This window comes from Paroedura picta, chromosome 6 (genome assembly GCF_049243985.1).
Source record: "Paroedura picta isolate Pp20150507F chromosome 6, Ppicta_v3.0, whole genome shotgun sequence".
In the NCBI taxonomy this organism is placed as follows: Eukaryota; Metazoa; Chordata; class Lepidosauria; order Squamata; family Gekkonidae; genus Paroedura; species Paroedura picta.
The window spans coordinates 16,217,971-16,230,624 of record NC_135374.1 but is presented as its reverse complement, the minus strand read 5'-3'; the positions used below and the strand labels follow the sequence as shown (position 1 = coordinate 16,230,624).

Genomic DNA, 12,654 nt, shown 5'->3' with positions numbered 1-12,654 from the left:
TAGACCTGGTGGAAGAGCTCCATTTTGTAGGGCCTGTGGAACACCAAAAACTCCCGCGGGGGCCACAGCTCACCCGGGAGCTCATTCCACCAGGTTGGGGACAGGACCGAAAAGAAAAAAAATATATATTTTTTTTAAAAATTAAATCCCTCCCCCTGACCGGTGTAACCCCTCCAGGGTTCTGGATTAACCCTGGAGTTACACATAACTCTGCTTGGGAATTGCTGAGATACTCTGATAGAGGAAAACAGAGTGTAGGTAACACATCCCAGAAGGATATGAACCTTCCTGTTGGTTAATATGGAAGAGACTTTGCCCAATGCTCCACAGAAGTAACATTAGACACTCGAGTGCTTTGCTAGAATGGTAGCAGTTCCTAAATCTATTTGCTGACGAACAGTTCAATGCACAAACAAATACTGCTGACAGTATACCTTCCATTTTACATCTGGAAAAACAAAGCTGAGCTCCAGGGCCGAAATTGGTTGCGAATACCAAACTTCTAAATAAAATCGGAAACCGATACACAGCGTGCAAGCTAATGTTTGTTTCCCAAAGCAGGTTCATCTGATCAAAGTTCTAAAATCTCAAGCTGAAATGTAACCTCTTATTCAGCTGGTAACCTGCCATAGCCTTTAAGCCTGTGCTAGGTAAACACTCAGCCATATGGAAAAATTATTGAACACGTGGCAAACACATAGAGAAGGAAGATCATTCTTTCTTGTGGAAAAGACTGAGTGGATTGTGCTGCGGGATTAGTTTTCTTATTCCCTATCCCATTAAATAAATGGTTATAAAAGTGATTTCTCCCCACTCTGGAAAAAAACAACACACAGATCAGCTTACGGTGAATCCTTATCCCGTCGCCCACTTGGACCATCCTGATACAATTTAGCAGCACAAGTGCAGTGCATTCCCATCTTGATTGCATTATCAGCCAGTTCTGATAAGCAGATGAATGCCGAATATTTTTTCTGATTGTGCTGATTTCAGTCATTAGGTAGCGCTTTAGGAGAGGAGTTGGCTCTTATACTCCGCTTTTCCCTGCCCAAAGGAGTCTCAAAGCAGCTTATAATCGCCTTCCTCTTCCCACAATAGGCACCTTGTGAGGGAGGTGGGGAGTTCTGAGAAGACTGACCTGTGAGGATAAGCTCTAACAGGACTGTGACTGGCCCAAGGTCACCCAGCTGGCTGCTTGTGGAGGAGGAGCAGGGAATTAAACCTGACTCACCAGAGTAGAAGTCTTAACCACTACACCATGTTGGCTAGCCAAAGTTAAGAGGATACTAAGAGCAGATGCCATTGAAGTCTCAGGGCCCCTGCTATTTGGGAATAACTATCCTCATTTGTGGCGCAGAGTGGTAAGGCAGCCGCCTGAAAGCTTTGTCCATGAGGTTGGGAGTTCGATCCCAGCAGCCGGCTCAAGGTTGACTCAGCCTTCCATCCTTCCGAGGTCGGTAAAATGAGTACCCAGCTTGCTGCTGGGGGGTAAACGGTAATGACTGGGGAAGGCACTGGCAAACCACCCCGTATTGAGTCTGCCAAGAAAACGCTAGAGGGCGTCACCCCAAGGGTCAGACATGACTCGGTGCTTGCACAGGGGATACCTTTACCTTTACCTTTTTATCCTCAGTTGTGCAGATGATTATTTATTGTACAGCATCTGTGTCATATGGCCAGGAGATCCTGAGATTGTTTGGCTACCGGGCAAGAGATGTTTGGAGGTGCTTTGCCATTGCCTGCCCTTGGACTAGCCAAGGGCTAGCCAAGGCCGACCCTAAGATCTGGCAGGATTGGGCTTGCCTGGGCTACGGAGGCCAGGTACTATCTATTGATTGATTGTACGGCGTATATCGTTTAACCAGGAGATCTGGAGGTTATCTGGTGGCTAAGCAAAGGGACGTTTGGAGGTGGTTTCCCATTTCCTGCCTATGTATCATGACCCTTAGTCTTCCTTGGAACTGCCACCCAAATCTTTGGAAGTCTCCCATCCAAATACTAGACAGGATCGGCCCTGCTTAGCTTCCAATATCTGATGGGATCGGGCTTGATTGGGCTATCTGGTTCTGGGTGGCCGGGAACAGATTGCAGGAATGAGGTGTGCTGTATGGAACGTTCTGAAGTCAGCATTAAGATACCAAGTCTGTATTGTGTAGTGCGGGGGTCGTCAACCCTTGGTCCGCGGACCGGTACTGGGCCACAAAGGCCTTGGTAACGGGCCGCCGCCGGCCACGCCTGCCTCTCCCCCAGCCTGCAATGAGAAGCTCACCAGGCCGCTCGCGGTCCGGGTAGCTTCTTGCTGCGAGAGGGGGGGGGAAGAGGCTGGCGTGGCCGCCAGCACACTGGCGGACACAAACGCGCATGCGCAGAACTGCCACACATGCACATTAGCGCCCCCTGGTGGTGAAAACATGCATGAAAACGCAACACCAGGCGGCGCTAACGCGCATACGCGGCACCCAGGCCACCGGCTCTTCCCCACCCACGGAGCCGGTCCTCAACCATAAACAGGTTGGGGACCGCTGGTATACTGTATTTTAACTTTTCAGTCAAAGCTGGATTCACACATAAACTTACAGCAATTAATATATGCAATAAACATTCTAGGGATAGAGGCGATATGGTAACCATCGTCAAATACTTGAGAGGCTGTATAGAAGATGGAGCAGAGTTGTTTTTTGTTGCCCCGGAGGGTCGGACCAGAACCAGTGGGTTGAAATTAATTCCAAAGAATTTTCGCCTTAACATCCGGAAGAAGTTTCTGACCGTTAGAGCAGTTCCTCAGTAGAACAGGCTTCCTCGGGAGGTGGTGGGATCTCCTTCTTTGGAAGGTTTTAAGCAGAGGCTGGATAGACACCTCACAGAAATGATGATTTTTTGAAATTAAGCAGATTGTGAGTGGGTGGGCAGGAAGAGATGTGCCAGTGCTTGTCTCTAGTAGCCCTTCACTTGGGCATGAAATTGGGGTCACTGTGGGTGGCCAGTGAAAAAGAAGAGTTGGTTCTTATATGCCGCTTTTCTCTACCCGAAGGAGTCTCAAAGCGGCTTACAATCTCCTTCCCATTCCTCTCCCCACAACAGACACCCTGTGAGGTGGGTGAGGCTGAGAGAGTCCTGATATTCCTGCTCGGTAAGAGCAGTTTTATCAATGCCATGGCGAGCCCAAGGTCACCCAGCCGGTTGCATGTGGGGGAGCGCAGATTCAAACCTGGTTCACCAGATTAGAAGTCCGCACTCCTAACCCCTACACCAAGCTGGCTAGCTGTGAGTTCCTGCATTGTGCAGGGTGTTGATGACCCTGGAGGTCCCTTCCAACTCTTTCTATGAAAGGGAGTGGCCAGTTGCACCTGGACCCTGGTATAAAGGAGCAGCACCCAAGGTGGATTGTCACCATACCTCTCTGTGATGGTCTCATTAGCTAGTCTGGTTCTTCATTAGTTGTCAAACTTCTGCCCAAGATATCCTAACTTCTTCCCCTAAGTATTAGGATGAGTTTTCTTTAAAAAAAAACACAACAACCGCACAAGACCGTGTAAGCACAAAGTATATATTTATATCATGTAAAACAAAACGAACAAACAAGCAATGAAAAAATGTATTACATAAAAGAAAAATAATGTAACAGAATTTACTATGGTACCTAACAGAGGCATGCTCTTACATCTAAAGAAAATATAACATTTGTAACTATATATATATTTGGAAAAAAAGTTGTGTTTCAGAGTTCTCTGATCGAAAACATTTTAAAATATGGAGGAGGGTTTTTCTTTTCTCCCTAAAGGAAAGAGAATGTCAGCTTAGACAAGCACACACCTGCCTCTTACAGAAAACACCCCCCATAATTAAAAGTGAAGTCATTTTAATATGGATTCTCCAGATGTGCAAAAGCTCAGTTACCGTCAATCACTCTGAAAATTGTCTCTCTTCTTCTTGCATTGCTTGAGTTCCAACACTGATCGGTACACAAATTTTGATCCATGTGATTTACAGAAACGGTACGTATTCCAAGGCAAATAATGCTGAAGACTTATAAGAATTCATCACGTTTCAATTACTTTCTGAACACACTGTAGTTTAAAAAAAAAAATCTAGAAGCTACGAAGTTAGGACAGTGATCTGTTTAAATATATACAACCAATCAAATACAAAATACTACCCCATAACACTTTTTTTTCTTTTTTGCATTTCAGTCCAAAAAAAAAAAAGTTAAGCCACTTTTGTCAAGTGATAGATTTGATAAAAACTTTCCGTCGGTTTATTTTTATTTATTTCTCTGCCCAACAGTACAAATTTATCTCTAAGGCACATTTCCCATCAAACGAAGAGGCTTAAAAAGTGGACTAGACAGTTTTAAAGTATTGCATAAAACAGGTTTAGTGTTAAGAGAAATTCAAGAATCCCCAGTTTCACGTCTGTACCACTCCAATAGTGCTGCTCAGATACAGTATAAGCTGTGTAGTGTATGTACAACGTCAAGAAAGGGAAGAAAAAGTTCCGACTTTGAAGTTGTGATGAACCAAAGCATTATCTAGCTATGCGATACCCAGGAAGAGAAATTCACCATTTCCTACTTGGTGCTCAAATAGGCACAAAGTGGTCCTCTGGTATCTGGATACGAAACAGGGACACGGATTGCAAGAACACTGAATTTTCTCCCTGTTGTCCATCTATAAGACTGGATGTCAGTTTATATTTAGCATCAGCCTGTATCGGAAAACAGGGATTTTTTGAGGGGGTGGGGGGAATGGTGGGAAGACTAGAGAAAAAGCCTCCTAATGGGAGTGTGATCTGCTCTCTTGACCCCTCTTCACATTACTGCTTTCATGGCTGATATGTCCAAGGTGATAAGAGGCCCATTAAACTGTGGCCTATTGCCAAGAGGCCTATGACCAGATCAACTAGGAGGGACCACCAATTCCACCCCCCCACCCACCTCCATATCTCTTGTGCTCTAAGTTTCAGCCCAAAACACTTTTGGAAGGCAAATGGATAAGATCTTGAATCTAAGGAAAACAAATCAATAGGAATGATATCAGATCCTTAAGGTACTTGTTGGTGCCAATTCATTTAAAAAAAAAAAACCCACAGAAATACTTCATAGCTTATACCATAACATTGATTCGTGCTCTTTTTGTTCACTTAAAAATACTCTTTGGAAAACACGTCATACAATTCCCACAGACAACTGCAAGGGCAGCTATTTCCTGCTAAAAGTCATGGCGTCAAGACATTCGGGGCCCTCGCTCTCAGTGCTAGCTAACTACGACTAAAATACTCTCCTACTTGCCCGCCCTGCCCTCTAACACATATCTTTACAGTCTTTTTATTATATGCACCATTCAGCTTCTGATGCACCTTAAAACTTTAGTGTTCTTGCCAGTATTGTAAACTCAGGTGACAGTGCAGATGATATGAAAACGAACTACAGGGAAAAAGCATCTTTTGTCTATTTCTTTCCATCCATCAGGGACTTTGGAATTTCAAGCCACCAATTTCATCAAGGCTATAAAAGCTCTTCCCGCAATGGCAAGAGTTGTCTCACGATGAAATCTCATAGCGTAATAGTTGCTGTATTAAAAAGAAAATCATTTAAAAAAACAACAAAACTTCCCTACAATTAACCGCCCTTGAAATGGCAATCCTGAATACATTTAGACAGAAGCAAGTTCCTCTGAAACGAGCAGAGCTAAATTTTCAAGGAAGGAAGTAAATTTAGGACAAGGCCCCTAAGCAGATCTTTGCTTCGAATTCTGACTAGTCAGGCATAAAAAATAAGCCATGGATCCTGTAGTCTAAGGAATACATTCAAAGCTATCTTAAAAAAAAAAAAGTTACAAGCACAACATAGGACTAATAGATATTCTGGCTGACTACACTAGATTAGGTATTTTTTTTAAAAAAGTCAACCATTTCCGATTTAAATAAGACTAAGTGAAGTCAGGAAATTTCGGTCTCACTACTTAAAAAAAAAAAGTTAACTTACAAACCTACTGTTATAATAATAAAAAAAAAGCCCACTAAGATTCAGAAGGAAAAAAAAAATTATAAGCTAGAATAAGAGGTCACAATCAAGATTCATAAAGTTTACGTAAAATGACTCATGATTTATGGTGCCATAAAAGGTGAGCAAGCCAACAGGGAAAGCTCATCATGTGCTCACAATGGCCATGATCCAGCAAACGTCACAGCCATGCAACTCCCGTTCATTTACACGGCTGTCAAGCCGCTCCACTGTGGCCAATCGGTTTTTGCGCGGCGTTCGAGGTTCACGAGCCGTTTTCGGATGCTTGTCTCCACATGAGCACCGACCTCCCCCTTCCCCACCCATCAGAGAACATCATTTTTGGCTAGCAGACCAGTCAGTCATGTTGCTGCCACTGGCCACAGGCAGAACACCACCGAAGTCAGCTGCGAGTAAAGTCGTGCAGAGTTAAACTCAACAAAATCCGCATTAGATTTTTTAAAAAAGGATACGCGTTACAGAGAGAGGGGCAAAAAAAAAAAGGAATGGCAGTCGTCATCCGAAACAGGGCTGGTCTATTCTCTTGCTACGTTTCCCCCTCGCCCTCCATCACCACCACGTTGAACAGTAGTTGCAAGAGCTGGGGCGGGACGGGGTGGGGGGGCGAGATAAAACAAACAGTCTAATTCTTCAGAGTCAACTGTGAAAAGAGGTCAGCAGTATAACAGCAGCGATTGGACAAGGAAGAACAAAATGTTGGATGAAAAGAATCTGGAGTATGTTGTTCATTTACTTGTTTTTTCTTCTCTGATCGTAAGCCAAGTAAGCCTTTTCTGCCGCACAGGCTTGTTCCCGGCGTCAGGTACAGGTCGTCTCTCCTTAGATCCTTCAAAGATTTCAGACTTCGTCGTCTCCCTGAGGCCCCCCCTATAACCAGGTAAGAAAGCTTTCTTTATCTAGCCTGGTGGCTGCCAGTACAGACTCCATATCATTAAGGATATCAGAACTCAGAGCTTCCTGCAGGCTTGGCATCAGTTCCTCTCCTTCTATATTCATGGCATCTCCTTCCAGCGTCCCAAGGTCCACATTTGTCCCCGGAATGGCTTCAAGATAATCTGGAAAACGGTTCTGATGGGAAGGGATGTTGCTTTGGTTGATGGTGTCACCTAGATAACAATGTGGATGTAAAGCAAGAGCATCAATATACTGAAAACGTCAAATGTATCACTAAGGAACATCAGAAGAGCCCTGGTGGATCAGACCAGTGGACCATCTAGTCCAGCATCCTGTCTCACACAGTGGCCAAGCGGTTCCTCTGGATGGCCAACAACAGGGTATAGAGGATGAGGCCTTCATGAGAACCTAAGAAGAGCCCTGGTGGATCAGACCAGTGGTCCATCTAGGCAAGCATCCTGTCTCACACAGTGGCCAACCAGTTTCTCTGAAGGGCCAAAAACAAGGCACAGAAATTGAGACCTTCCCCTGATGTTGCCTTCTGGTTCTTGGGTTCAAAGGTTTTGTGACACTGAACATGGAGGTCCCCGGTCCCCCCCAGTCACCATGGCTAGTAGCCACTAATAAGACTTACTCCCCATGGATCTATCTAATCCCCTTTTCAAACTGCTTATGCTTGTGGCCATCACTGCATCCTCGGGCTTGATCCAACTAATGCATCCAACCATGAGTTCATCCCAAAGACTTTGATTCTGTAGTTCTTCCACTGATATTTCATACTGCTCTGTTATTCCGGGCACGTATCCAATGTAGTAACTAGACGAGGTGGGCGGAGATGGGGAAGATTCAACCATTACAAGCAGCACAATGAAGAAGAAGAGTTGATTTTTATCCCTTACTTTTCACTGTCCGAAGGAGTCTCAAAGCGGCTTGCGTTCCCTTCTCTTTCTCTTCCCACAACAGACACCCTGTGAAGGAGGTGGGACTGAGAGAGCTCTGGCAGCTCTGTGAAACAGCTCTAATAGGATTGTGATGGGCCCAAGGTCACCCAGCTGGCTGCATGTGGAGGAGGAGTGGGGAATCAAACCCGGCTCGTCAGATTAGAGGCCGGCACCCGTAACCATTCGCTCAACAGTATGCCAACTGCCCACCACCGCCGCCGCCAAGCGTGCCTTAAGCCAAGAACAAAACATGGAACTGCACAACAGTCTGGGATGCATATATGCAGCCCTTTGGACCCTGCTATAGATGTTGCTTCTGGTGTCCTAGGGAAGCAAGCTGCAGCAGGATGGATGAGAGATTGAGGCAGAATCAGAGGCCAGATTCCACCCCTGTATTCAACCACAATTCCTCTCGTGGAATGACATTTCTATTGCAAAAGAGGGATGGGGATTCCTGTTCCCCCAACTGGCTTCCAGCTGGGTGCAGTGGTTCGGAGTGCTGGCTTCTAATCTGGTGAGCCAGGTTTGATTCCATGCCCCCCCCCCCATGCAGCCAGCTGACCTTGGGCTTGCCACAGCACTGATAAAGCTATTCTGACTGAGCAGTAATATCAGGGCTCTCTCAGCCTCCCCCCCTCACAGGGTGTCTGTTGTGGGCAGAAGAAAGGGAAGGCGAAAGTAAGCCGCTTTGAGACTCCTTCGGGTAGAGAAAAGCAGCATATAAGAACCAACTCTTCTTCTTCTTCTTCAGTAACATCAGGGCTCCCTCAGCCTCACCTGCCTCACAGGGTGTCTGTTGTGGGGAGAGGAAAGGGAAGGCTAACGTAAGCCACTTTGAGACTTCTTCGGGTAGAGAAAAGCGGCATATAAGAACCAACTCTTCTGCTGCTGCTGCTGCTTCTTTGGCTTCTTCTTCTTCCGTGAACAAAATTTCAGAGGGCAGCAGTAGAAGAGGCAAAGCCCTGTCCCTCAAAGCCAAAGAATGGTTGGATACTTTCTGCATCAGGAGTAAACAAGTGCCGCAACAGTGTTTAAAAATCCAGGTGATTAAAGAAGACTGTACTGGTTTTTTTTTACAAAATTATTTACAGATGCCTAGCCTTTTCTGGCTTCCCATCTATCCTAGAATTCTGTGGACCCACCCTTATTAAATGGGGTAAAGGTATCCCCTGTGCAAGCACCGAGTCATGTCTGACCCTTGGGGTGACGCCCTCCAGCGTTTTCATGGCAGACTCAATACGGGGTGGTTTGCCAGTGCCTTCCCCAGTCATTATCGTTTACCCCCCAGCAATCTGGGTCCTCATTTTACCAACCTCGGAAGGATGGAAGGCTGAGTCAACCTTGAGCCGGCTGCTGGGATAGAACTCCCAGCCTCATGGGCAGAACTTCAGACTGCATGCCTGCTGCCTTACCACTCCGTGCCACAAGAGGCTCTATTAAATGGGGACAGGTGTGTACATTTTGACATTATTCCCAAGTGCCTACTTCCCTATCGTCCGCCTCCAGACAAGCTGCAAAACGCCTAATGAAGAGCATCACGGGAAGGAAAGGAACCACACCTGTATCCATTTCATCAACACTGTTGAGAAAGTCGTCTGGAGTTCTGGGAACACTGTAGCTGCTCATGCTGAGGCCGCTGTCTGTGCTCTCGTCCCTTGAGTGGAAAGTCCCACTGTAAAGAGGACAACACATATGAAAGGAGCTGCAAACGGTTCAAATGCAGAGACACTGAAAACTCTCATCCTGGAGAAAACATGGGAAGGGGCCATGCAGGCCATCTAGTCCAACCCCCTGCTCTACGCAGGATCAGCCCAAAGCATCCTAAAGCATCCAAGGAAAGTGCGTATCCAACCTTTGCTTGAAGACTGCCAGTGAAGACTAGCCAGGGCTGACCCTGCTTAGCTCTCTGAGATTGAGAGGGGACACTACTAAAGAGCATTTACACTGGGTGATGCTAAGAATTGTAGACCTCTGTACAGTGGACACTATAGAAACATTTGGAGTTTATACCACATACATATTATCACAGGATCAAGATTACATTTGTCTGATATTTGATAGGAATGTATTTAAAGAGGTCCTATAATTTAAACAATTACATCACTGATGAAGATTCTGAAAACTAAAAAATACTTAGGAGTTTGTTCTGATTTTTTGGAAGTTTGAAGAATTATTTATAGTGGAATAAGCTGTTCATTTGCCATCGCCAGTTTGAAAATTATTTTATTCGCTTCTGAGATTGGGTTAGCCTGGGTTATCCAGGTCAGGGCAAAATAGGGTTAATGGGCTCTCTCTGTCCACCCCCCTAGGATCTTCAGATCTTCCATTTTCAAGTTCATCTTTTGTAATTGTGCCAAGCATTTCTCAAAATCAAAACTGGACAGTCAACATTTCGAACGAGGATCTGTGGGCAGCATTTCTTTTTTAAAAGTCAGGGGAAACTGTGTGTCCTTTGTAATACGACCCGCCAAAGTCTTATCACTGTTTCCTGTGTCAATGCTACAGGCATAAAAATAGAACCGAGAAACTCCTTAAAACTGGGCTCCACGGTAGATCTCATTACTAGCTTTTGAAAAGCCTTTCCAAATCAGTAATTCTAAATGGCTGCTCATCACAACGCTGCCTGCGCAAACATGTTGTGACTGCGGGAGACAAACCCTTCCTACAAGTCTGAACAGTCGACTTCCTCCTGCTGGAAACAGCTTTTCACCCTCAACGCTAAAACACAGGGAAGGAGAGAGAGAAAGAAGAAACAAGCCGGACTTGCCATGTAAGGAAAGATTCATTTACAGCCGTGGTTCTTGGCACAGGGAGATGTTCAAAAAAGAGACGATTACATGAGCTCAACAGAATTTGCAAATGATCCTCTTTTGACTAAGCAAACCCACCAGTGGCCACAGCTACAAACCTGTTAAGAAAAGGATCGGAACTATTTGTGGTCATGGTCCTCAGCTCTTGAGACATTCCGGGAGAAGATACTGGATTCTGAGGGCCGCCGTCTTGTTCCATGCTGGGAAGCTGACTTCGGAGAGCCAATTCCTGCCAAACAAGAAGCAGCTGCATTAAGACGCGCCACACGGGGTTCAAAACCCGCCAGCAGAGACTGTGATTCCACGCAAACGCTACGCCAATTTAAGCCCTGTGCTCTGGCTGTGTTACATTTCACCTTTGTACCAGTATTCACATGCATTTCTTCCTTCTAAAGCAGTGGTTCTCCTAATGCTGCAACCCTTTAATACAGTTCCTCATGTTGTGGTGACCTCCAACCATAACATTATGCAAGGGTTCTTTCACAGAAATTAAACTGAAACTGACTAATGGCGTGAAGATTCATCGTTCATGATTGTATATCAATTGGGTTTTCTACGGGATTTTTCAGTTCAGTTCTGCCTCTTGTCCCGCCATGCTGATCTCAGTCTTTTCCACTGCTCCAGACAGACAAACGCTCTATCTCGATCTACCCCGGAAGGCTGTTGTGTGGATGGCACCCCCCCCTCCCCGACCAAGCTGCTCGCCCTGCCGCGACCCCTGTGAAAGGGTCGTTCGACTCCCAAAGGGGTCCTGACCCCCAGGTTGAGAACCATTGTTCCAAAGCTTGTGCTGTTTTGCCTTCAAAATACTGGGGCTGCAATAACTTTGATGCCACAGTGGAGTGGGAGAAATCTCCAGAGGAAAATTGAAATGGCCAAGGTCTGAGACCAAGCAGGGATAGTGGTCAATGGGTGTGGAAGTGCGGTGGAAGAAAATCATCATTATGAAAAAGCACATTTCTAGTTACAGAAGAAGAGGAAGAGAAAGATCAGTAGTAGTAGTGTGGGTTTTTATACCCTGCTTTTTGCTACCCGAAGGAGCGGCTTACAAATCACCTTCCCTTCCTCTCCCAACAGCAGACACAACAGAGAGCTCTGAGAACTGTGACTGGCACAAGGTCACTCAGCTGGCTGCATGCGGAGGAGTGGAGAACTGAACCTGGTTCTCCAGATTAGAGGCCTCCACTCTTAGCCATTACACCATGCTGGCTCTCAAATTTCATTGTGCAAAAAGCCTGTAACTTTTAAATGAGGAATTTCACTTTTAAGAAAAGTTATACTTTTTTAAAAGGTACAAACATAAAAGGAGAAATCTATACCAGCTGTCCCCAACCCCCGGTCCGGAGACCAGTTCCGGTCCACGGATCAGTCGGTACCGGTCCGTGGCTCCTCCCCCATCCTCCTCCCCGGCTGCTGCCTCGGGGGCTGCCCTGCCACTCTGCTGCCGTGCTCTCCAGTGGCCACCATGGCTGGGGCTCCCGCTTGGTGTGGCACTGCAAAGCTGCTTCTGGCAGCAGCTCCCAGTGGGCGGCGGGAAGTCAGGGGCGCCGGCAGGAAATCAAGTGGAGCAGGGGCTCTGGTGGTGGCGGCGACGTCCCTCGGCAAAAGACTACCCCGCCCCCGGGCCTCAGTAAAATTATCAAGCATTGACTGGTCCCCGGTGATAAAAAGGTTGGGGACCACTGGTCTATACCACTGACTGCATTAATCTGCAGTCCGCCTATACTGTATGCCGTTGGGTTTACCAATGGGAAACCTAGATTTGTGACCCACTTCCACCATTTTGTGCCTCTGGGTTACTACAATTTTTACAGACATCAGTTATCTATCTGCAAAAGGTTGATAACAAAGACTCTTAAAAGAGTATTTTCAGGTCAGTTACATAAAGATATACAACATTTTGCATAGAAAAACAACTAACTAATGAGGATTGCTACAGCCACAGTTTTGCTGTCAGTTCACCAACGCAGCAAGTGATGCAGACTGG

The 12,654-nt window shown here is 46.0% G+C and overlaps 1 protein-coding gene across 8 annotated transcripts in view; it reads right to left on the bottom strand.

The window, feature by feature from the left end:
- Positions 1-4,081: 4,081 nt before the first annotated feature.
- YAP1 (Yes1 associated transcriptional regulator) overlaps positions 4,082-12,654 on the bottom strand; it is a 106,602-nt gene continuing 98,029 nt past the window's right edge. For all 8 annotated transcript variants that reach the window (XM_077341519.1, XM_077341521.1, XM_077341520.1 and 5 more), the window contains 3 exons: positions 10,766-10,896; positions 9,417-9,529; positions 4,082-7,128 (listed from right to left, as the gene is read on the bottom strand). In XM_077341519.1, the coding sequence (XP_077197634.1) occupies positions 6,890-7,128; positions 9,417-9,529; positions 10,766-10,896 (483 nt within the window). In that variant the 3' untranslated portion in view covers positions 4,082-6,889. The remainder of the gene's footprint in view (positions 7,129-9,416; positions 9,530-10,765; positions 10,897-12,654) is intronic.